At 39.9% G+C, this 26,572-nt stretch overlaps 1 protein-coding gene across 11 annotated transcripts in view; it reads left to right on the top strand.

The window, feature by feature from the left end:
* The window catches only part of AGAP1 (ArfGAP with GTPase domain, ankyrin repeat and PH domain 1), a 352,881-nt gene that overhangs the window by 123,078 nt on the left and 203,231 nt on the right, over positions 1-26,572 (top strand). For all 11 annotated transcript variants that reach the window (XM_084524026.1, XM_084524027.1, XM_084524019.1 and 8 more), the window contains 2 exons: positions 1,301-1,442; positions 5,377-5,511. In XM_084524026.1, the coding sequence (XP_084380152.1) occupies positions 1,301-1,442; positions 5,377-5,511 (277 nt within the window). The remainder of the gene's footprint in view (positions 1-1,300; positions 1,443-5,376; positions 5,512-26,572) is intronic.

The following is a 26,572-nucleotide window of genomic DNA, read 5'->3' as shown; positions in this document are numbered from 1 at the left end:
ATGTATAGTAAATATCTTTAATCTGCTTATTAATTCCCGCAATAAAAAGTTTATTTCTGGGTTAATGAATATTTATAACAAAAATCTAAAGAAAAACGTTCACCTCAATATTCATTTATAATATAGAAAGGGCTGGTTATGTCAGCCTCGTGGCTCTGCTTTTTGCAAAAGTATGCTATATTTTTGTGGATAATTGGGGTAGAACCTCGACCTCCATGAGAAAGAGCTGAACTACTGTCAGCAGAGCAGAAACAAAACTGCAGGAGCTGGTAGGACTGAAGTAAGTGCTTACAAACCTAGGCTAGTTATGTAAAACTGCAAAATGTACCAAAATGTTTCTCAAACCAACCTGCTTGCAGCTCTGTATGTTCATGTCCCTAACCTACTTGGCATGTTGTAATAGTAATATAATAACAAGCATGAGTTCTGGATGGCTGAAACTTGTTTCCATCGGTCTAAATTTGGGTAGGAATGGAATCACTTAGGGAAAAATAAAGGCAGTGAGGTAAGCTTAACTTTTTTGATGTGCTATATACGTTTACTGTTATGTTAAATGTGCTTAAACTGTGTTGTTTCACTTGTGAGCTAAGTCTTCTTCACTTGCATGGTCACTAGAACAGCACCCTGCCTTGGCCTGTGTGCTCTCATGTCTTTTAGTGGATTACTGATGCCAAGAGAGCAGAGTTTGCTTTCACACTGGAAGCTGAATGAGACATTCAGTACTGTTTGTCCAACCAGTGTTCTAATTATAAACTCACAGACAATTTGAAATTAACGTTTTTGGACGTTGAGTGAGATGTGAGAATTATTTTCAACGCTTGGAAAACCACAGCCATATTTGTCCTGGCATTGACAGAAACACCAGCATGCAAGCACATAAAGCACAGGGTGGGGAAAATAATGCACTAAATAAGGCATCCGAATACTAAGGGTAGGTATTTTTCATTTATAATTCACAAATACAGAGATCTGAGGCTGTGGCATCCTCTTTCTATGAATCAAAATCAGTGTGCACTGATAGCAGCTGGGCTTACAATATCATATACCAATGAAGGAGAAAGACAGTTTTGAGTGTGAGGGAAAAACCTTTGCTTATCCCAGATACTGCCTTGCACAGTGATAAATGTTGATTCATCATTTTATAAATAATACACCACTTTTTTTAAGACCTGGTTATTGTCACTAACAAAGCTTCCCTGATGTATGTTGCCTATTTCCCTGTATGTCAGATAAGAATGTTTTTCTTTTTTCCTCTGTATTGCTTTGCGCTCAGTCTGCCTTTTCCATTTTTATTCTGCAGTTTGCCATGTGGGTGGATGCTGTTATATTTGTCTTCAGTTTGGAAGATGAAGTCAGCTTCCAGACCGTTTACCACTACTACAGCCGTATGGCTAACTATCGCAACACTAGTGAAATCCCAATGGTACTAGTGGGAACTCAGGGTAAGTGCAATATTGACCACAACATTTCCTCAGAGTGTTCTTTTGTGGCTGTACAGACTGTTCCAAGCTGGCAATGCCATGTCCTGCCCTTCCCTGTCAGCAAGGTGATTTCCTAGGTTTCCTCAGCTGGCTTGGCACAGGGTCTTGGCATTGCAAGGACTGGTTTAAAATGGGAGACGAATGTCCATGCAGAGCCCTAGGGATGCTGAAAGCGTGTAGGGCATTAGCAATGGTGATTTAGAATGGGTTTCTGTCATGATTTAAAATGGTTATACTGTGGTACTCAGCCAAAAATTATGAAATATGTGACAGTGCACAAAAGCCATTTAAAATATGCATAATTTGATCTGGCTTCTTCCATGACCATCTGAGAATTAGATTTCCAAGGCACTCTAGTGTCTTCCAGAAGCTAGTAAATAGCTGTTTTTCTCTCATTAGATTTAAAAGTAAATATATATTCAGTGTTTGCCTGTCATGCTCGCTTTCTTGGCCATCAGACAGATGCTAACACTGAATTTGGACAGGTGAATCAATTGTGTAAATTGTGAAGATGAACCAGTTTGCACAACATTAGCAGTCTGAAAGTGGTCAGTGCTGTAGCATTCCTAGGAGGCAGACAGATCAGAGATAGAAAACCTTCCACAAAATGGGAATGCAGCCTTTTGTCACCTGAGACAAAACACCCCAATTGCTTTTTTTCCAAAACACACTCTGAAGCAGCAACTGGCTTAAACTATTAGAAGAAGAAATCTAGTTTGGGAAAGCTCCTGGTAATATTTCAGTTTCTTTTGTGTCTAGTTAGGGAAAGTTCCTGGTACCATTTGTTTCTTCTGTGTCTGAGCTGTCTGGTTCATACTCTCCGCCTTGCTTGACCGCGGCATCAGCTTCATGGTGCAGTAGTGTTCTGCACTGAGGATGGTTTGCTGTGTGTTTGGGCTGGAACAGAGGCAGAAGAGTTCCCTGTGCCTAGTCATGTAGGTGTCCTGGAATAACTCCTAACAAATAGGACTTGCTGCAGAGATGCTTTACTTTAGAGACCTGCTGTTTTGGAAGTACAGTTTAAGACACGTTTGTGTTCCTTTACATTGAAGCGCTGGTTGCTGCATATTGCTAAGTTCCTGTGCAAAGTTAGAGGGAAAAAACAAGTGTCAAGAGCTACTCTTGTGGATTTGGGTGGTGAAGCCCTGTCCCAGGCTGCCCAGAGAAGCTGTGGGTGCCCCATCCCTGGAGGTGCTCAAGGCCAGGTTATATGAGGCCTTGGCCAACCAGACCTGGTGTGTGGAACGAGATGGGCTTTAAGGGCCCTTCCAACCCAAACCTTTTTATGATTTGACTGTGGGCATCTCAGTGTACACCACAGATTTTAGTGCTGCTGCTGCTTTTGATTGCTCTCTTTGCTTGTGGCTGTTGTCAGTCCTGTGGTCAGAGGGATTTGCCTCCATCCGCAGAGCTGCGACACCAGCCCTGTGCCACAGGAAGCAGGGGGAAGTGTGGGGAGCACAGGAGGAAGAACAGCGACGGGGCTTCAGGGCGGAAACAGATGATAGAAACATGAAAAGGGAAGTAGGTACAACAAAAGTCTTAGGATAGCAGAAATTAGAGCCAAAAGCAGAAACGAACTGCTCTGCAGGGCCACACAGTCCACTTGAAACTCCAGAAAAATGGGAGGGGGAAACGCTTCACTGAGATGGTTTTATGCATTTTTGTCACTGGACTGTGCTCTCATCTCCTTCCAGTTAGTACCAGAAAGGAATTTGTTTTGTAAAGCTCATTTTCTGTTGCAACATTGATGCAAAGGGAATTGTTAATATGTGACTAAAGACAGAAATACTACTAGTTTTTGGAATAAGCATCAGCAGGAAAAAAAAAAAGTGCCTTTTGGCTACAGCGGCTGTCAAACTGTGCTGTTTTATTACAAAATTTACCTGTTTGACACCCAGCTTGATAGATACAGCAGTATTCTTGAAACAATCTGGGAAATGAAAGCTTTTCTCAGACATCAGCAGCTGCCCGGTGCTTACAGAGGTGTGTGTGCTGCCATCTCCCCTGGGAAGTGAGGGGGAGTGGAGGTGCTCTGCCCTGCAGGCGCATTCCTACCTGCAGCACTGCCTTTGCTTTGCAAGTTGAACTTCTTGGAGCCATGGCGGTGTTTATCACTTCAATTCTGGTTACATGTTGTCAGCGCCCTCTGCTGCTTAAAAAAAGAAGTCTGCGGTTAGCTTTCTAAATCAACTGCTCTGCTTTTATTAATAAATCAGATCCTGTGCATGGAGCAGTAACACCAGTGGTCTTATCATGCTCAGATCTGAGCCTCAGCTATACCATTGCAGCAGTCGCTGACTTCACGACAAAGTGAGGCTGTTTTGTCCTGAAAACGGTTGCCACTGTGGAAAACAGCAGATTTTAGAAAAACATCCTGAGCACCTCTAAATGCTGAAATCAGTGCCTGTTGTGGTGGCCAGGTGGTAGCTGCAGAGCTTTGTAGATTGGGCTGTACTTTTGTGGCTCCTTGCAGCTTTTTTTTTTTTTTTTGCCAGTGCTAATTAACTACTACGATATTCCTGGGAGGGAAAAAAAAGTTGCTTTTGAAGATTTGATCATAGTGCTATCACTCTGTAAATAGTGAAGTATAACCCTTATAGAGTTCTTTGCTACGATGGAGGGTAGTAGTGAAGAGATTTCTCCTTAGCGTGTTTTTTTTTTCCTGGTACATTTTTTTTCAGCTCCTATGGATAAACAAACTAGAAACTGCGGTTGAAAAGCACACCTAAAACATAGCTCTTGCAGAGAGGTTGAAAGTATTGTCATTTAGCTCTGAAAAATGAATTACTGTTTTATTACTAGCTTTGCAGTATGTGCACACTATTTCATCAATATGTTTAAATCAAGGTTTGAGACTCATTCGAAGCCATTTACAAAGAGTTTACTGGATCCAGTCTTGGCTGTGACTTGAAAGGTTAGCAGCAGAATGTGAATATATGGACAACCCCAGTTTTATGTTAACCTGGTTAGTGACTGCTTAGGCGGAGGTGTGTGTGGTGGGCATGTGTAGGGGTTGGTTTAGGTAAGAGGAGGCCTGTGCTCCCAGCTCAGCCGTGCTGGCTGCTGGCTCACAATGGCTAAGTGTAAAGTGCAGAGGGAAATAACCTTGCTCACCAGGAAGGAATCGACCCAAAAAAGAAAAAAAGCATAGTTACACTGAGTTATGCTGAGGAGCTCAGACAAGAATTGGATTTCAGATTTTTAGCAAAGCTTTATTAGCAATTTCATACAGTGGTGTTATTTCTTATCTGCCATCTTGAATTTTATTTCCCCAGCTGTCTTAGTATTTCTTGTTGTGTTTCTGTTCTTTAGAAAATGGTATCTTGTGCAAAGCTCTTTCTGGGTGTCACAGTAATGCATGGTACTATTTATTCACTGCATTTCATTGTTTCGTTACTGAAAGTGTTCTGTTCTTACAAACGTGAGATGTTTCATGCTTCATGCTACAGGTGAATGTTACCTGTGAGCCACTGCTGGTATTTATAGGAGGCTTAAAATCATTTGACATGTTTATAATCATCAGCCACTTGTTATTTCTATGACTTGTTATTTCTATGTACACTTTACTTCAGAGGCCATGTTCTCTTTTGTAAGATTATGGATTTTATTTGAGCTGGTGATCCAAATATATTTTAGAGTAACTTAAAACCACTTTTTTTTCCCTATCTTTTCAGAATGAATCAGTGTGCTGTTGATTTTAAATATTTTAAGATATAAGTTGATTTTTTTGAAGTATAAAATTTGGAGTTATGTCCTCTTTTTTTTCCTAAGAATTCTAAAAGTCACATGGTTTGTATTTAAATTCATTGTTCAGGCATTGGTAATTCTAAGATGTTGTTTTCAAATTATGTTTAAATCTGTATGTAAATATATTTTACCTCTGTTGCTGTAGATGCTATAAGTTCCAGTAACCCACGTGTCATAGATGATGCCAGAGCAAGGAAGCTATCAAATGATCTCAAGAGATGCACTTACTATGAAACCTGTGCTACGTACGGCCTCAACGTGGAGAGAGTCTTTCAAGATGGTAAAGATTACTTTTTCTTCATCCAGCATATCACATAGTACTGTAGTTGTTTTTTAAATAGCCACTGATGTCTGACAGGTCTGGTGTGTTTCCATTTTGCAAGTATTTGTTAATGATTAGGTAAAGAAAATATTTGTTTCTAGGGATTTATTCATTTTTTATAATACCTTAAGATAATTAGAAGCCTTATTATGCTTAACATGGCATGTGCACAGTGTTGTGCTGTCTGCTACCCACCACCTTTGGTTTTTGGCATCTTAAGCTACTTTTAGTCTTTATTTTTCTATTTTCCTTTGTGCTTGCTTTATATTAATAAAGTTTACTTTGTTTTGATTTAGTGATTGTGGAGATGCTGAGAGAGTGTTTGTGCCAAGTAGTTTAAAATTGTCTTTCGCATTTGAGAAATCGGGAATAAACTGAGACAATTGGTAGGAATGGAATAGTCATGAGAAGTAACTTGTGGCATTCATGGAGTGTTTAAAGCTGGCTGTTTTGTAGGTGTTTAGAAGTAAATTTGTCTGCTGATGGACGATTTAAAACATGAATAACAGCAATGTTCTAGTTTGCCTTGTAGGAGGTATTAGTGATCATTGTGTACCATCTTAAAAAATGAGTAACAGAAGCCTTGTTTTGACTATTTGTAACTATTTTGGAGAGTTAACCTCTTGGAAGAACTTTTGAGGCTGGAGAAGCCACGCTGAACTTAATCCTTGGTACATGAAATGGACTTTGTGCACCCTCTAGTGGAAATTTAGCCACGTGTCTTGGGATTTTGTTGCCTTCTGTTCTAGTGATGGGTGTGTAGTATCTGAATATCACAGTTCTGCATTTAGAAACCTTCATTACATTGAACTACTGCTCAAAAGTCGTTAGTTCTGTGGAATTTTTGTTGTTGTCAGCTTTTTGTTGCAAAGACCTGCACTGTTAGTGGTCGTGAGATGGTGTCACATCAGCGTGTATCAGTGCAAAGATCTGTGTATCTGCAAAGGTGGCTTAAAAAAAAAAAAGCCAAACATTCTAATCTTCAGATGGAAAACACTGACATATGCTGCACTGTGCTTGATTCCAAACGAGGGTATGCTCAGCCAGCCTGTTGGAAGTATCTCAGAAAACTGTTTAAAGCTTTATCTTTGTAATTTTCTCAATGTTTTCTATTGAACTAGTTGCAGAAATTACTGTTTTCACTGCCTGCATTTTCTGTATTGAATGAGTTTCAAACAACCATTTAGGGTTTTTGTTAGTACGTTTATTTTTGAGTGCAAGCTATAGTTAGATTTATAATTATATATTCTAAGTGTTGGTGTACAGTCTATTTTTTCAAGGAGCTTTTGAGAGAGAAATCTCTTCGCAAAAAGATAGTGTGATAAACTCATAAGCTTCCAGGAAGCTTATTTATCTCTACTGAATTTCAGGAGTAAGTAGAAAGAAATGATAAATGTGCTCAAGAAATTTCAAATTCTGTTTTACCTACATGGTGGTCAACCAACTACTTAATGTTTACCAACTAATGGAATTAGGAATGCTTCTGTACAAATGTGTTACCGTTGCCAGACACGACTGGGACCAAATCCAATTCCTGGTAATTTTTGCTATTTTTTTCAGCAAGAAGCAAAGGAGCTTCTTAACCCCATTAAATGAGAGGGTGTGAATGAGCAGTACAAGTTGTTAATAGGGAGGAATTGATTAAATGACTCTTGGTCTATGCAACTCTGGGTTGTTCAGGTTGAATGTAGGCTTAATTTTTTTTTTTTAGTGGTTGATTCAGAGGGATTGTGTAGTCTACAAAACTTGCAGACCTTTTGAAAGGCAAGGGATAGAAAGGCAGAAATTTGGGGACAGTTTTCAAGTTGTCTTTCCTTTAGTAAAAGGAAACCTGTCAGAACGTGAGAGATCCTTGTCCTGTACATCAGCAGGCTGACTTCCTGGGATACAGACTGTGTCATAGGGAGGGCTGTCACTGGGGCACCAACTACAGCTGGGGGTGACCCGTGGCTCTGTCACCTTTGCTTGAATGACCATTCGTGCTGTGAGAGCCTGTGACTTAGTGAGAATAACTTCGCATTTTTATTCAGTATGAAATACAAGCTAACATGGTGAAATATACACTAGATTTACACACACACACTGATTTTATTTCAACTTCTTTGTATGTTGATAGGCAAATATAAAATGTACAGAACAGAACACACCTGAAGTAATTCTGTGAAACTGCCCACATCGACGTGTGAGTTGATCTTGCTAGCAGGCAGTTACGAAAAGTTTTCGGTTCCTCGTGGTTCTGACTGTGTGCAGCCAGCCTGGTGCCTTGCTGGGGTGTGCTTAGCATCTTGTGCTCTCTGAAGCTGGTGTTCAACTGGAGCAGCTCTTCCTCCCCTTATCCTAAATTTGTCAGGCTGCCTCGTTAGCAGGGTAGCCAGACACCTGCCTGGTTGCTCGACTTTGACCCCATACCCATAGTTAACTTTTCTTTTTAAAGCCACAGCACTTCTTGATGTAGATACTAGCAATGAAGAAGGAGAAGAGATGAGGGAAGGATGGATAGCTCTTCACCCAGTAAGACAACACTGTTGAGCATTTCTTATTATTTGAGGGAACCCTGAGTCAGTGCTAGCAGCCTTGATAAAATTACTGCATTTTTTCAGCGAACATGAAAGGGGTACAGACCAACTGTTACATTAAAAATAATGTAGGACAGGTTCTTGCTGGTTTTTTTTGCTAAGGAGAAAGTGGTGTTGACCACTTTTTTTTCCCACAAATATGGCAGTATGCAAGACACGAAGCTACTATTCCTGTGTATTTCTGTGTATTGGAATTGTTTCTAGACTTTGCTTCGAACCAGGTGGATATCCATTCTTGGAATTCAGGTTTAGGATTTAGCCGCTTGCCATGGTGTTCTAGGGTAGCTTTTGCTTGGTATTGAAATGCTCCAGGGTGTCTGCTCTGGTAGTTCTGTAAGGGTGCCTCACTGTGTTGTCCAAGAGTAACACTGATTGCCAGGGACTTTTTTGTTAAACATGGGTGTTACAGAGGATGTTAAACGTGGATGTTATAGAGGATGTAGCAGGAGAGGTCGGTTTTGGTTAATTCCCATTAACTTCAGTGCTCTTGTTTTGTATGCTATGACTCCGGTTCTCATCAAGTCCAATGCTGCATGTAATGATTTGCGTCAGCTGTGATTTACATGTATAGTTGGTGTTCCAAACCCAAAGCTGCTTTTCAGGAAGTCTGAATTACCAGCGGGGTGGTGTTAAATCTCTAACTGTGAACTTCCAGTGTCCAAAACCCTGCTACGAGTCCTAGTCCCGATAGGCTTTCCTTAAACATAGCAATTCGTAGTTTTGTTCCAAAAGGTGCAGTTTTACAACCTTTTCTAAAAATTTAGTGGTTTTTTTTCCTTTTATACATTAATATGATGTAGACCTACCTTTCTGCTGAAGAAACTAGAAGTTTCAGTGAAGGGTGTTTTACTCACACCTTCATTGTACTCAGATTAGAAATCAAATTTCTAATTTTGATCTGTGCAAGCACTGAACTGTTAGTTATAACTCAGGTCCTGTTTTTTCCCCTTGTTGAGTGTTAGAATACTTCAACTTGAATAATTATTATGCATTTACTTAATTCTTTATATAAATCCCAATATATTGTTTACAATTCTTCCTTTCCTTACCCTTGATAAGCTCACTGATTGCAGCGAAGTAGGTTCATGCTTTTGTAATGTGAGCAGTTTTATTTTTGTGTGCAGAAACACTTCATGGAAGCTGAGGCATAATTAATGTACTTTTATATATTTTTATTTGGTTGTTCTTTAAAGTTGGATGAAGTTGAAAACTAGATTTGTAATCAAAAATTATCAGTGGGGTTGTTCATTGTATACGCATCTCAAAAGACTAAGATTTGCTCGTTGTCCTATGTCCTAATAATCTACAAATTAAACTGCTTTGATACTGTGATACAGCTTGTAAATTCTGAAGTGTGGTAAGTATTCAGATACACAATTTGACAATCTGCTGTAAGAGTTTGTATGCTAAAGTGAAGCAAGGTTTTGTTGAACACTTCAGAGGGGTGTTTGTAACCCTCGGCGTTGTCCCACTTGGGTCTAATCTCTGATGCTGTTTGAAGTTGGATCTGCACAAGCAGGCCCTGCATTTCAGTCTTAAATGAAAAAAAAAATCCAGGTTAATAAAACATCAGTTACTCTTGATATTTGGAACTGGGGATTGCTGGACAGGTGAGTTTGGGTTTTAAAGAGAAAATTAGTCCATTTAGTATTTGATCTAGCTTTAGATTTCATTGTTAAGAATTAGAGGGGTTTTCCTGCTTATCAAAATGAATTTTATCAATGACACTGGAAATGATTATTTTAATATTTCTTGTCAGTGCAATATAGTAATGACTCTGTACTGCCTCAGGATGCCTTTTTAATGATTTTAGCCTTCTTGAATTAGCTTGATGTACCATTAATGCATAAAGATTGCTTTTATTTTTGTTCATGATGTATTCATAATTGCACGTTTCTCCCTAGTTTGAGTTCAAATTTTTGACCCATTTAACTGTGTGCTATGCAACTCTTAAATCACAAAGGAAAAAGAAATGTTCAAATATTTATAAGAGAAACTTTCACCATCAGTGCAACTTTTATTGCTGGGTATGAGAAAAAGGGTTTGAATCTGATTTCAACTCAGTGCTGAGTCTGGTTCTTAATTGGAGGGGATGGTTCTGAAGCCAGTCTTAAGGGCTTGAGGTCTGACCCATTTGCATAGGTTGTAGCAATGTATTTTGTGGGGAAAAAAACAGAATTTTGTGTCTGTGTTACTTATGAGTCTTGCTGGGACGGGATTTTGTGATGTTGGTGTTCAGAGCCTCATTGTTAAGGTGTTGGCAGATGGATTAGATCCTGTGAAGGGAGACTTGATGGAAGCTTTTTGATGCTATGTACCCGTCTCAGGTACTGAGGATGGCATTGCTGCTGTCACGTCTTAATGAAAAATTAATTTGTTTGGGATGGGATTTGTTTTTTGGTGTTTGGCATGTGCCCTAAACAAGGGAGAAGGTGAAAATTCAAATTGCCCGTTGTGTTGCACATGCAGTAGGATATAGGGTATCATCCTCTATACCTGGGGTATAAAACACAGATTTGGGACACTTTACCTTGTATAGATAGCTGTAACACAAAAATTTTAACGCACAAAATAGCAATAAATCCCTGGATATTGGGGCAGGAATTAGGTACGTTATGTCAGTGCGGATGGAGCAGGTCGATGCTGCCTCACAGTTTGGACCTTTAGCTCCATTGTTGTGCTGTCGCAGGTTTTTTGCAGGTTTTCTTTGCAAAATTGAGCTAATCTTGTATTAGGGAGTGTAAGTTTATAAATGTTTATCAGATATTTATTTCCAAATCCTTTTGGGGGAATATTTTATGTTCAAAACCAAATAATATTTCCAGTGTTTTGTTGAACTGTGTCTAAAAGGGGTACCTTAAAAAACAAACTGTCCATTAGAGGATAGAAGATGACAAATTAATCCTTGTAGGCCTGGATTGCAGGGAATGGCTGTCACTTGTCATCAGTATTAACGAGTCAGTTTTTATAGATGTATTTTCATTAAGAAATGTTAATCAGTCTAATGGGAAGTAAATAAAGTCTTACTCCTATCACGCTGACAGATTTTTAGGGAGAGGCAGTATTGACTCTCGCACTAGATATGGCCCTAAGGGTTCTTCAGTGCCGAAGTCGGAGGCTGGAGCTGTGTGCAGCCGAAGTGCCATGCGGAGCTCGAGAGCAGGTCCTCTGGCTCCTGTAATTACTCTGATTTCAGCAGCGTACAGCTGTGACCTTTCTGCGGAGTGCTTATGGCTGCGGCACGGCATCAGAAGTGACAAGCGGCTCTGATTACTCATTAGTTAGACTTGTCAAAGATGGACTCTATCAGCCTGGTAAAACTTTGATTTTTTTCTCATGCTGCAACAATACAGGGAAACAAATCTGTGTTTTTTGAGGTCCAGCTATTTTTATTTTCTGAATTTTCTTGAGGAGGAGCAGCAAAAGGGACAATTTTTTGTCCTTAGTACTGTGGCTTTCCCTGTAGCAATAAAAACTCTGACCTCATATGTTTTAAGAACTCACTGGCATATAAATAAAATCAAAATTAGCACTCGAATATTGAATTTTAGTATAAATAAAACATGGGAAGAGTGAGCTGCTGTTGGTTGATGTGAATTCTTGAAACTTATATCCGGAACTAGGCTAAACATTTGTGCTCATTACTTGTGCCTTCTGAGCTGAGTGCTCCTCACCATGCAGTGGTTTAACTGAGGGCTCCTCACATCCTTCCAGGAGCGGTTATTTCCATAGGGATGCCAGCACCATCACCTGCCCTAAACACCAGGTGATGCAGTATCTCTGCAAAAATCGTCAAGGTGTGCTGGTTTCGCACTGCTGGACAGATAAAGTCCTCCCCGCTGCTCTCTCACACACCCAATCCTCAAAAGAATGGGGAGAAAATACAATGCTTGCTTATTAAAATCAATAAATAAAGAAAATTTAATCCTGCATGAAAGGAGGTCTTCAGGGTTCAACGAACTAAATTCATTGTGGAGCAGCTCTTTCCAAGATCCTTCACTTGTTCAGGGATGTGCCTCTTCTGGTTAGTTTTTCAGGATCATATGGGAACTGAACATAGAGGCAGTAGTAATGTATTTGAAGATAAACCTTTATGTTATGTTCTTTTTTTTTCCTATTTTGCATTGCTTTGGAAAATATAGCAAATTTTAAATAGGTGATAATATATTTTATAAACTGTATTTACAGACTGTAATCAGCTATGTATAACTGAGTCAAAGTACTTAGTACAGAAAGTCAACAGGAAAAAGTTTGCTACAACTTGTTTTTCAAACTCCATTTCTGCATGCGTATTTTATTCTGAACTTGCTGTTATTTTAATATTGAACTTTGCCCTTACTCCAGACCGTCCATAACTCTTAGGCACCATCAGTAACTGCGAAGATGTGGTTTGGATGGTTCTGGAAAGAGGGATTTCACTTGATCAGTGGTTTTGTAGTGGCTGCATTTATCTCTGTGTAGATCTCTCCCAACACTTACCAATTTCCATATGACCTCTCAGACCCATGCCCACAGGTGGGACCTTCACTGTCAGTTCTGATACGGTGGTATCATAAATCAGATTTGGCATTGTTATGGGAGGGTCCCACGGTAGTTGGTAGGAGGAAATTTTTCAGTATATCTGAAGTCAGTGTCATATAGAAAGCCTTGAAATGAGCTGTACAAATTCCTCAACTTCCTGCAGAGAATAGCAGAAGAGTGAAGAAGTCTTCATTCTTGAAACAGCACTGCAGACTGGATTGGACTAGAAAATGACAAATATTGGTGTGAGTTGGGTAAGAAAATACTGGAACCCCCCTTTTCTATGGATTTATAATTCCTGATTGACTGATACTCATGTTTTTTTATGAATTAGAGTTTAAGCTTTTATTTTTCCTGATTTCTTGACGATGTAAAGGTCACTTCTATGCATATTGTGTCTGTCTTGCTTACTAATTACCTGATGTTACAGCCACTGTTCGGACCTTTACATGTCCTTTGCCTAGTGGCATAGCTGCATGAGAGTTGCAGGGACTTTGAAGCTCTTAGTGCTCTGTCAAGTTTCCTCAAGTCTATCCTTGGATTCAGAAGTGAGTGGAGAAGAGAGAACATCTTCCAATGGCACAACTGCATCCATTTTTCTTGGAACTGAACAGTGGGATCAGGAGGTATAGTTCTGGGTACGTCACTTAAGAAGTGACATGTACAGAGGAGCTGAATGCTGTAGTGCTAATAAAGTTCCAGAGAGGTTCAGTTTTTAGTTGTTACAGTAGGTGTGTCATTCACTAGGCTATATGTAGAAAACAGTACCTTAAGAACTTCTCATATGCCTACTTTTATAGTTAGTTTTACAGCGTTTTCTAATAGTTAATTTGAAGTATGCAGTAGGCATGCTACTTGAAATGTAGAGTGCATGGTGATGAGATAGTTATGCAGTAGGTGATAGCTGCTGTGTTTTCTGAGGAGTAGAATAAATTAAGGTCCTAGTTCATCCATGATACTTCTTCACTGAATGGAAACGATGTTGATACATTTCATTAAAATACAAAAGAATATGGTTCCCATTACTGAAGATTCAGGATTGGTCCATTAGGTTTATGTACTTGGATGCAAATGTGAAAAGAAATTCTGGGGAAGGAAGCACGATGGTCGTTTGGTGGTCGGTTGCTTTTTATTGGCAATGGACCTGAGCTTGAGAGGCGTAAGCAGCATGTTTTATAGGTTCACGTGCGTTTGGAGTTACAAAATGTCCTAAGCAGGTTCATGACGTGTCTTGCAAACAGGTAAAGGTTGTTTTCCATTAACGCCAAAAACTAATGCAAATGCAAGCTCTAGAAGAGGGAGAAAGCTAGAAAGTTTCTGATGAATTCTCTGCATTTTCTACAGTCGAATATTTAAGACTTTGGTATCTTGGTTTTGTGTGTTGTCCCTTCTTTGCTTATGCAGTCAGTGCGATGAATAAATTGTGATTTCTGTTATTATCCCAATGTATTAGCTTGTCCTCCATCAAGTGTTTAAAAATTGCTTTTAAATGTGTATGTGTCAGTAATGTCAGTACTTGAGCCATAGATGAAATTTTAGCTAAGTGTGATGTGGATGTGTGCGCTGATCTGAAGGCATGTGGTGGGTCTGTCTGCAGAGCTGCAGGTTGTGGCAGTTCTGTAAATGTATCTGAAGAAATGACAGCGTCTGCTCTCACTTTTTAATATCAAGTATCACTTCTAATCTGATAGCAATCAACTAGTGCTTTTTTGAAACACAGGGTATTGTAGCTATAAGCCTCTCTGAGTGCGTTGCACTTTTAGTATAATGCTGAAATACACTGCCAGGTTTTTTGCTTTTATTTTCAGTTCTAATCTGTTTCTGCTTTGCTGTTTTACAGTCTGCATTAGACATTTGTGTTGCTGTTGTGTTTAGTACCTGGGGAAAATAAAACTGCTGCTAAATTGTCTTGCATCCTGCAGAGTCCCAATAGAGGGGAAAAAAGGGAAACCAACAAAAATAAGACAGGTGTCTTTTCAGGTTGTCAGGAGGCCTGTCTAAACTGCGACTCATTTGCTGTGTGTTGGGGGTATAGCCTGCCCTGCTAGTAGCTCCTGCTGTTCTTACTGCGTACTGGTATGCTCTATGTTAGGATATTGTCACTTAACCTGTTTTTCTTGATTTTGAAAAATGTTTTGAAATTAGATTTTTATTGACAAATCTTAAGATTTGTCATCTGCTGTCTTAAAACATGTGTTCCTTACAGCTTGCCCAACAACTTCTGAAATGCAGAGGGCAGCGTGAAACTTCTAAAATCTGATCTCTTTAATTATTGCCAGCATGCTGTGCCTTGGGCATTGGTTTTAAGTCTGTTGTGGATTTAGCTTTGGATTCGTTAGCACAAAGTGACTTTGCTAGCAAAGTACTGATGAATTAAGGGATAAGACCTACCATGCCACGTGTCTTGTCTCAAGACAGATGCAGGGAAAAACACCTCCCCTCTGCCCTTTGCTCTAAAACTGACTTGGAGAATAACACCGGCCTGCTCAGAGCATCACCAGAGCCTTACAGGACACCTGGAAATAAAATCTCTGCTTTGCTGGCAGAAAGTGCCTGCTTCCAGAATAAAGGCAGCAGGCAATGCCAGGCCTGGGGAGTCTCCTGAAGAACACACTGCTTTCCCTTGAGCAGCAGCCCTCAAATGCTCCACTTCTGGTGTATCAGGCCTTGGGATTCCTGGCCATCTGTTGAGTTGCCCAATTATTATTATTGCTTTGACATATTTGTTACTTCTAGCATACAGCATACTGCAGCTCTTTGATCTGGGTTGTAAAACAAGCAAAAAGCTCTGCCAAATTACTGATATTGTATTAATGACTCTTAGTTTCCATAATTTCTCTCTATTCCAGGGTGTATTTGTAGTGTATTTTGTAATGTGTAGAAGTGAATGGCATTCTTTTCCTCTTAGGTAAAGGGATGGTTTTGTCTGAGCTATCAAACACTTCCAACTTGTGTAATAAACATCATCCTTTTGTCATGTTTTCTGTTGTGTAACAAACACGTTTTAAACTTCAAAGTTTATTATTAGCATGGATTGTTCTTCTAAAGTGATTGCCGAAATGCATTGCAAATCATTCCCTTTCAACTAATCCGTATGCATATGCAAATCCTATTGAGGCCGTTTGCTTCTGTGGGATTAGCACGGGTGTATGCAGAATGCAGAAGCCTGAAAGAAGGGATGGAGGTGGCGCATGTGGAGTGAGCCAGGGTGATTGTGGGCATCGCTCCCTCTGAATTCCTTCCTATGCCAGGAAGCTCCAGCTCTGCTGCGGGATTGTTAAAGCCGTTTTTTTCCCCATTCTGCGTAAAGCAGAGAATCCTCAAACTGCTTGCCTATAAATTTAACTTGGAAATTAGCTTTTGATTTGACGAGGCTGCTTGCAATGCTAAGTCCCTGCTGTTGCAGGAGGAAACTTGTGACCATTAAAGGTGGAATTCCCCCTTAACAGTTAAACCTCAACATTAGCACCACTCTTGTGATGTAACTTTTGTTGGCATTAAATGTGCAGTGTTATATCTGTAAGCTACTCATTTGATTTCTGTTTTTAATTAAGATGGCATTAGTCTGCATGCTGAGCAGTCTTACAGAGTGAGCTGCTTAACGAGCAGCATTATTTGCTGCCATGCACTGACACCGCGGGTGGATGGTCAGACCCACCAAGCCAAGGGAATTTGGGGATATAAACTACTTCATTGGGATGCAGGATTGTGCTAGGATAGCTGTAGCCACCTGGGCATCCCACATCCCCTGCAAGTTTGTTGTCCTGTTCAGTAGTGACACCTGGATTCTTGGGATGTTGCAATATTAAAAGTGTGTTTTGTAAATGAACGTTTTTCACTTCTATCAAGATCTCTTGTGTCTTTCCCTTAGTTATTTCTTGGGTTGTCATTCAGACTTCTCATGGGATGCCTGGTAAAAATTTTCCAAGAGTGTGTGAGAGTGCCCAAAGGAGCACAGCCAGACTCTGTTCGTTGTAGCCGTGCTGTGTTCCTTTGGCCCTTAGCTTGCAGGTCCTTGCTTTTCTTTGGTGTGGATTTTTTTTTCGTTTGTGTGTATGTTAGCTTATAGCTGTTAAGTGGAAGTTTCCTCGAGCTTTTAAAGCCTTGAATTGACTTCTTAAGAAATTTTTACACAGATAAAGAGAAGGCAGGTTTTCTGAGCATGCTTTAGTCATGTGTCACGTGCATTGTCCTTTCATCATCCCAATTGTTTATAGGCTTTTCTCCAAGGTAAATTCATGTTGTGCCCTACACACGTGCATGACTGAAGCCTTCATTTCCAGTAGAGCCTCTCCTGAGGAAGACGACAGAGCTGAGATGTGAGCTTCTGCCAGCTGGCGTGGTGTGGGCTGTGAGGGAGGCAGTGCACCTCGTGGGGCAGAGTCCTGCTAATCACCAGGGAGAGCTTTTAGTCACTTTGTCATGGGCTCAGGATGGAAGGAGAAATCATTGTAAAGCTGACACACAGCCACAAAAGCCAACACGTTCTTTGCAGTGTCAGTATAGCAGACCCCAAGATTTCTGGGCTCCCGAGGTGCTGCTTTGTTCGGTACTTTCTGGGCTGCCCTGCTATGTGCGTGCCCTTTGAAAAGGCTGAAATTGGTTTTCAGCATCACAAAAACCATTCTGAATTTAGAGCTTAAAAAAAAAAAAAAACTACCAACCCCCTTGCCTATCTGCAGTTAATGAAGGAACATTATTGGCAGATGCTGAAGAAATATTTTTTTCCATAGAAAATTGGATTTTGTGCATAAAACTTGTTAATATCAGTAAAGACAGGTCATTACTGGTTTCAAGTCATATATACAAGCTCCAAGAGATGTAGCATGCTAGTGAGGCTTCTGTTGGTGATGCTTTTGTATGTATCAGAAAAATAATGATAATTGAGGAGTAAATCAGCTTCAGTTCAGCATATATACAATTGACTTGCTCTCATCATTTATGCCTCTTCTGATGGCTGGTACCGTTGCTTGTGTCTTAGGCATCATAATTTACAGTCTTACGGAAAGGTATATTTATATTTAAGCTGTGCAATAGTGTAACTAATGAGAAATATAGGAAATTTATAGCACTTGGTGATTGATTGGATAAGGATCTAGATGTTAATTGAAACCTGAGGACTCCCAGCTGTCTTTCAGTTTAAAAAATAATTTAAAATATATTCTTGGACAAGTAAAACCATTTGCTTTGTAGTATTTTGAAAGTACTTTTCATGGTTGTAGTATTTTGAAAGTACTTGCCATGGTTATGGAAAACCTGGTTGTAACAGAGAGCTGGGAGGCTGGTAACTCGGTCTCTTGCTGTAATAATTTTCTCGTGCTTAAATAACTGTTGTATAGCTGCCTGTAGGAACTAATTTGTACGTACAGGAGTCTCATTTGGTTCCTAGTTTTACAATCTGGGTATGAATTCAGCTGTCACTTCCCAAACATGTCTCCTAGGGGATGGTGCATTTTGGCTGCAGTTCAGTACAGGGATGTGGCCGTAGTCAATGTTTCAGGCACATCGTTCCCCTCTCCGGATAGCAGAGGGGTGCACAGCTCTGGCTGTTGTGCACAGAATCTCCTGGATAAATCCCTCCCATTTCTCTCTCTATTAATAATGCCGTTGAACTGGTCATCTCTAAAGAGATGGCGTAGCTGTCTCCTGTGCTGTCATTTTGTAAATGTACCATTCTTGCTGAAGCTTAGTCTTGTGAAAATGTCTAAATTTTCCCATTAAGTGCTTAGAAAGTAATAAAACTGAAGTCATTAGCCTTCACTCGTCAGATCTGTATCAAGAGAAATATTCTTCAGTGCAATAAATCTGATCAAGTGTTCGACATTTATATCATTCAAATTCATTCTCTGGAAATGGACCTTTGAAGGTAAATTGCATTAAGTAGGGCAGTTTAAATTTTTAATACAACCTTATTGTAACTGTTAGCAAATGATTAAAGTGTGAAGGTGGGGGGGCTTATGTGTTTTGTGAGATTTATGTAAAAAGCTCTATGATGCTTCTGCTGTGGAGTACAGATTTTGACAATTGCATGTACATAAATGCCACAAAAACAAGTGAAGAATTTAGCCTTCAGTATAGAATATATGACTTTATATCTAGTTCTGGACTTACTGAGATCATTTTGATAAGGGATTATTTCACTTGAGAGTTCATCAACAGTCTTAGGAACAATAAGATAATAAGATTAACCCTTAAAGCAGCAGATTTAAGGCAAAAGGTACTAGTTTTCTAATAGGAATTAGTGTGTCTGAGGTGGATTTTGAGGCATGTTATTCGGTTTGTTTTGAGAAGGTTTTTTCTTTAAAGTACAAGAATATTGTGCTATTTCTGGATCCTGATGGTGAATGATGTATGTAACTTGTGCTTCAGAAGACATGATGCAAGAGCTGGTGCACATCTTCTTGCATGCTGGTGCAGTTGTATTCACTTGTTTGTGTACATTATTATATGACAACTCCGTTTTATATGGGAGATTTTCCTTTGGCTGTAGTTGCATCAGTACTGTAGTAAAGAAGTTTGAATGTCGTAAGAGTACTTCAGATTTTTATTCTGAAAAATTCTTAAGGGGTTAACCAATGTGTGGTGTATATCCAGTGTTCAAAAAGCCATCAAACTCATTTTAAGATGCAATACATCTTAGAGTTGTTGATATTTAAGACAGCAAACTCGAAATACTCTGCATGAAAGATGATACCTGATATTTTTTTTCCTTCTGAGTAGAACATTCACATCTCAAGGAAGAAATTCCATATTCAAAGTGAGGGGAATTATCTTTGTGCAAATTTCTGTGGAAATAGTGTCTTGGGGATATAGGATCTTATTGGTGTTTCCATAATTTTGGAACCAACGAATGCCATGGGAGCATGAAATCTTTGGCGTTATCCCAGAAGCTGGGTTGAAACAGAAAGTTGAAGTTGTTTGGTTTTTGTTGCTGTCATAGTTTTTTTTGGTTTTGTTTGTTTTTGTTGTTGTCCGAAATGCTCGGATACTTCTAATTAAAGCATAGGTCACTCCTCTGCTTGTGAATAATCATTTTTGTGGTATTCAGCCTGCCATATGAATGGAGATTGTGTCTACCAGAAGTGCCAGGAGGGCAGGGGAAGGCAGAAATAGCCTGCAACGAATTTTGACAAGCCGCTACAGAACTGAAATATTCCATCAGTTCTATGGTTTTATTCATCAAGATGCCATTCAGAATAATATCATCATCCTTGCATCACAAAGTGACAGGCAAAGCTAGCTATGGTTGGAAAAAGGGATACAAATAACAAATTTAGGAGACAAAAGGCTGGTTTTGATTAAATATACTCATTGCTATTTCTCTGCATGTGTAAAGTTTTGAGATTAAAAGCGTAAGGAAACAACAGAGAACCAAGTTCTTTACAACAGAGCCACCTCTGTGGGTTATTTCAACTAGATACTTGCTGAAAATGAATTTTGAAGAGCATGAAGAAGTTTCGACAGAATACCAATGCGAAGTCTTAAGTATTTGTTGGTTAACTAGATAATACCCAAATGCAACAGGCTTGTCTTGCTTACGAACAAGCTGGCTTTCTGACCGCTGTGATCCTTCACACTTTGTGAACGGAAATGATGCACCTGCAAACTGCATTTTCCGCTCCTCCATGCTCTGTAGGCAGCCCTTGTTTTGGGACCATACAGCTCTGTGAGCGCGAGGGGTGCTTGCACCTTTGGATTCAGAGACTTGGTCTTTTTAGGAAACTATTTCAAGTCATTTTGGTAGTTTTACAAAAAATCACTGATTATTCTAATGACAGGCCTTTGGTTTTGGTAGCAATGAAAACCTTTTCACAGGTGAAGGAATAATACTCTCTGAAATGAGGCACAAGTGAAGTTGAATTTATTTGATATAGATGATATCAAATATCATCTTCTATAAATGATAGACATACCTCAGTCTTCCTAATGAAATCCAGAGCTTTCTGTCATTTTATGTCCTTGGCTGTGTGCTGTTAGTGAGTTTATTGGATGTGTATTAATCTTTGGTGAGTACAAACATTCATCTATTAAAGCTGTAGTTTAATAGCACGCCACAAGAAATAAGCTGTTCATGAAGGAAAAGGTAAATATGAAATTTTGTCATGTGCCAAAACTCTTGTTGTACATTATGTTGTTCTGTGGTTCAAAAAAAAAAAACACACAAATATTTATGGGCATTTAATGAAGACTTAATTTGACATCGTTTTATTTGAATATGCTGTTTTCTAAATTGTTTCCTTATTTCTTGTGTTTTAACATTTCTTAAACTTTTCTTTAAAATTGTAACTCTGAGTGGAAATAACAGGATTTATGACTTGATCCCATTGTAATGGAAGGATAAACAGAGCTTCGTGATTTACAGATTAGGTAAATCCATGTGCAAAATTCTTAACCCAAATGTCTGACAGTGTTTGCCTTAATAAATCCTGAAGCCATATGCTTTTACTGGCAGCACAGTTTGTGTACTGAGGCAAACTTAAGTTTATTTTTTTTAATTTCTTCAGATGCCAGATGCTTTCCAGATTGTCTAGCAGATTTATTGGCATATTTGCTTACCTAATCTTGGGAGACAGTGATTTGCATCAAATTTATGAATAAGTGACATGCGGTGATAATCATAGCTACATATGTAAATAAAAATTACACTTATTGCCATTGTTTAGAGATATTTAATTCTGAGACTTACTTATAACTGTATTTTTGTACCAGGTAAAAGAAGAACAGAGCCAGAGCTAGAACATGAATTTCAATGATAGCATCAAACAAAAAAAAATCAAAGTAGCATTGAAGTGCAATGCCACATTTATTTTAAGGGGAATTCTATTATAATTTTCTACAAAAAAATAACATTACCCCACTGTACCTGAAAGTGTTTAATGGTGGTGAACATAAAATGGTGTTTTGTAGCATAAAATCCATGAGGTCATACGTGTGTGTTCTAGTCACTTACCTCATGACATAGTTGTGTAGTACTTGGTAACTATTTGAATGTGCGTAGGTAGAAAAAAATCATTTTAGTAGGGTGAAAGAATTATGATTTTAGCAATAAGATGCAACTTCAAGATCTTTTGAGGACCCAGTCTAATATGTGTAGTAAAACTATGAACTTTTCTTTGTAATTTCTTATTCTTGAGGTGTGAAGGATGGATTTGGGTTGCACGTGGAACTCTGTAGGATGCTGAGGGTTTGCCTTCTGAACTATTCCAGCAGTTCAAATTACTGTGACTGAAATTTCTTAGTAAATGCCAAGTTCTAACCCCAGTGCTTTATCTTACCTGGCTCGTTCCAAACCCAGATCTTCATTTAAACAAACAAAACCACCACCACCAAAAAGAGCAAGCGACTTCTGCACCGTAGTGATATTGGAAATGCAATTATATGAGCAAAAGTGTATTGTTATGGGCAAAGTTATATTAGCACAATAACCTAAACATGAAAAATAATTTGTTCTGTGTAACTCCGTTCAAGGTACTAATTCAAATGTACTCGTATCAGCGGGGGTCTTGTCGCATATGGGTGAGCACAACCCTTTTGGCAGAATCCTGCATGATGGACTTAATCAACGTTAATATTTGCAAATGTGAAGCATTGCAGAGGGTTTGTACACATGCTTAATTTGAGAATCTCATTTTGAATGGTTCTTCCTATTGCCCTTACAAATTCCTGTAATTGTGATGTCCAGTGACTGTGTGTAGCTTGAAGTGTTTCAGCCATCACACATTACAAGTGAAGACTAATACAGATCAGCAAAGTACATAGCATTAGTTGTCTTGTATCCTGCTAACTTTGTTCATGCTTCACAGGAGCTACATTTCTAGCTTTGTAGCTGTATACTTGGCTGCCATTTTTTATTCCATAATTAATGTTAATACTGTTGACTTTGTTCTGTCCTGAAGGTAACTGTTTATTACAGGCAGCATTTAAATCCCCCAAGTAATAACAGCGATTACACAATAGCTTCATTTCCAGCAAATTAACAGCCCTGCAAGGTAATTGAGACATAAATGAAGATGAATTTGTTTTAATGAAATGAGATAAAGGGAATACCTGCTTACCTTTGGCAGGGAAGAGGGCTGTCTCGTTAAATGCTTTGCTTCCTGAAGCAGAAGGAAGCCAGGAGAAGGTAACCGAAAGGTTTTGGTGTGCTTTTCTTTATAGGTTGTGCTTGGGTGCTTGATAAGTTATAATGCAAAATAAATTCAAGAACGAAACAGTACAAGAACAAAAGCTATCTGGCTAATGTGACTATCCAGTGCTTCAAAGTGAGGTGTGTCTTAGTCAAGTACTAAGTCAAGTATTGTGTATGTAATCACTTTTTTTTTTTTTAAAGTACAGATTTGTTTGCCAAGAACTTTGTCCTGTAAAACTTCCTAGTGCTTTTTGGTGCCATGCATTACAGCTTTTTCCATCAGAGTGACTCCTTTCTTGCTATGTGTGATGAAGGTACCCATACACTTAATTTTCCCACCCTTGTTGGTCACCCTGTAATGTGAAATGCAGCTTATCCTGGCAAGCATCGCCATAGTCTGCTAGCAGGTTAAATGGGTTTTTGTACGGAGCAGAATGGTAACTCATGTCTTTGGGTATGGCTTTGCAAGGCACTGTTTCTGGAGGGGAAAACAGCTTGAGACATTTCTGGCTGTGTGGTGCACTTCAGCCATGCTGATACAGCTGAGGGTTGGACCACAGACCACTGAAAGATCTTGGTTAAAAAGTTGTGAACCTGATTTTGCTGCTCAAGGCAGCATCTCGTGCAGCTGCATACTGTGGCGTGTGCTGTTCTTCTACACAGACTTGCCTTGGCTTCACATTTTACATGCTTGCACACTGGAAGACCATAATAAATTGAATGCTAACATTATAGGAAACAGATCAATTGTCATTTGAAATAAATGGGTGAGAGTTGTGAGAATGAGGCTTAGGGCATTTTTTTTTTTTTTTTTATACATTAACAAAATGGGAGGCTCCTCAGCAGGACAGGGAGGCGTGTGTTCCTCTTGTCTTGCAGCAGTACTGTGAGCATGCGATGCCCACATCCATCCCCCTCCTTTTAAAGGAAGAAGTATAAAAGTTGTCTAGCCTGGAAATTGAATGGGATTAAAATAACAGGCCCAATGGCTTTAAAAGTGGATGCTTATTTTTATGCTTCCCACTGAAAGGCATTTGTGGTTAGTGCTTGCTCTGGCAGTTATTACTGCTGTCCTGTAATATGTAACTGTGGAATAAATTTACTTTTATTGAACACATTTATTATAAACATGGAATATTAAGCTAAAATGGAGCTACTGTAAATACATAAGCTGCTGGCTGTCTTAAATTCCCATAGTGTTTTTCTGAGGTAGTGCTTCCCACGAGAAACAAACGGCCATCAGCAGGGCTTATGGGCAGAAGCAGATTAAGTTTATTCATCTGATAAAATGTGATTTATCGATGTCAGTTACACTAGCGTATAGCTGTGTGTGCGTGGGGAGGTTTTGGTGATGGAGGCTGCAGGGAGGCCTCTGTGCACAGGGCCCTGGCACTGCCCCGTGTTTGAGGAAGGTGAGCAAGAGAGTGGTGTGGTGGTGCTGAGCTACCCGCTGGTGTGGAACCACCACAGCCACTTGTGCCACTTTCACTCTCTCTGTCCTTTTCCCTGCTAAAAGAGCTTTTTATAGGACCCGTGACTGCTGTAGGAGTTGGTTTAAATACATCTAATGTTTTTTGTTTCCTGATGTTCGTATTATTGCCTGGAGATGTTGGCTAGGATAATTCCTCATGTATTGTTTTTTCTGTTCTGTAGGAATTTCAGTAATAAACTATGGTGAGCACTGCTGGTGTTATAAAATACCTTATAAAAGGGTTAGTCCGGGGAAGTGTTAATTGATGAACAAGAATGAGGCTGTGACAAGGAGAGTGTAAAGCACTGGACATGAGAAGTGTGTTCTCTCCTGCCTCTTAGTCAAAAGGACTTGCAGGGGCCTTTTAGCTTCCGTACGGGCAGATGCTGAACACCAGGACATGCACGAATAACATCAGACTTGCTGGCATGCAACTTACAAAGCCTGAAATCTGGCAGGGGAGGGAGCAAGTGCAGGGTAGGGATGCCAGCAGTGCCGGATCAAGCAGGGTGCTGGGGTTCCCAGTTGTCTTTATGCTTGGTGTCCAAAACCAGATGGTGACAATTTTTGTGGTGTTTCTGAGCCTGTTTCCCTCTCCTGGAATTTTAAGCACTAAACAAATATTTTGACCTTGTGCTCACGTGAAGATTGCAAAAAATGAATTTAAAGAGAATCAGATTTCTCATGTGAATCAGATTTGTTATGTAAGCCTGGTGATGAAGCATTCATTTTCTCTTACTTAAAAATATCACGGTGGCCTTTGATGATAAGGAGAGCATGCCCTTTTGAAAGATTCAGTGTAGTGCATGCACAGCTTGGCCTTCCTAATAAATCATCATCTTATCAAGAGCCATCTTTGGCACTGGTTGCATTACGGCTAACAGTCTGTGCTTTTTGTAGGCAGAAGTCTCATCGTGGTCTGCAAAAGCAGCCAAATCAGTAATTGCCATGAACGTTTCCTTCAAAACGCTCTGTGTGCGTGCAGGGGAGGGGGTAAGCTTTGTGTAAACTCCACAGTTTTTCCCAGTAGTAAAATATAGGTTGTTTGTCCTTTCTGTTGTTTTTCAGTCAGCCATGAGCAGTCCAACTTCGGCTGAAAGCTGTTTTTTTCAGCAAGTGGAAGAAAATTTAGTGCCCAATTCTTGTATTCCCATCTTTTGCCTGATTCAGGTTTTAACCGAGTGTTTTCTCATACTGAGACACTGAAAATAAATAGTCTTGGATGCGATTTTATGGGAAACCCATTTTTATTTAAATTAGTGGTAATTCGAGAAGACTGTTTTCATCTCCTCTAAACACACGATGCTTTTCTAACAGTGTTAAATGGTGAGGATCACCACGTTTCACAGGTAGTGTGTGCCTGGAGTCTTCCCTTTCATTATTTCGAGCGTTCCTCAGTAAAAAGCGGTGTCAAAGGCGCAGCGGTAACCCTATTCACAGCCTTCTGGGCAAGGGAGCAGCGATCAAATTGTTGATACCTCTGGACGTTTTCCAGGCCCTGCCTTAAAAACGGGCAGAGAGCAGTTCTCAGGCTGGATGAGATTTCCCAAAACGCATCCATTGTGCGGCGCGGAGCTATCTTTGTACTTGAAGTTTTAGGAGGTGGAGCTAGATGAGACAGTCTTACCTTGTATCTTGAACTTCTTGTAAGGAGCATTTTTCTCTCAGGCCTCTGACTTTCTTGTCCTTATACTTGAATGGAGCTGCGCTAATGAGATTTTAGAGACCCAGCTGCCCCTGCCAAAGCAGCCTGACGCTGCACAAGAAGGTGACATATGAACGGCCCTTTGAACCAATGAAAGACAGCTCTGTCAGATCAGTTACTCTGGCAACAGTGTTTCTAATGGTGATTAGCTCAGAAATTGAGCACAATGAGGAGTTGGTTCATTATGGAGGCACAGTTCTTGGTTTCGGGGAGAGGGGGTGACCCGATGTGCCCGCCTCGAGTGCGTTCAGCCGGGTGGTGCTCACCCGTCCCCTGCCGCCTCTGTACTGCAGAGAGAGGATTTGGGCAGCTTCAGCTGTCAGAATCGCTCCAAGTTTCCTCTCCAACAGGGACCAACAGGGAATAACTTCTGTGTGCATGGCTGGGGCAGGGGAAGAAGCAGCGGTGGTCTGCATGCAGATGTGCGGGGCCGCGGGGAGCGTGCTGGCGCTGAGCGGGGCTTTCTGGCTCACGGGCTGCTGCAGCGCCGAGCTCTCCCGCTTAGCGTGGCTGTCCTTCCAATCAAGATGAAATAAATGAGCCGCTGCGAAGTTGGTAGGAGCTGCTTACAAAGGAGCAGTTTGACTAACAAAAAGTAGTGTTTGAGATGAAAGTGG

This window comes from Aythya ferina (genome assembly GCF_964211825.1).
Source record: "Aythya ferina genome assembly, chromosome: 6".
NCBI classification, from domain to species: Eukaryota; Metazoa; Chordata; class Aves; order Anseriformes; family Anatidae; genus Aythya; species Aythya ferina.
The sequence above is the reverse complement of the archived record's forward strand: the minus strand, read 5'-3'. Positions and strand labels throughout refer to the sequence as shown.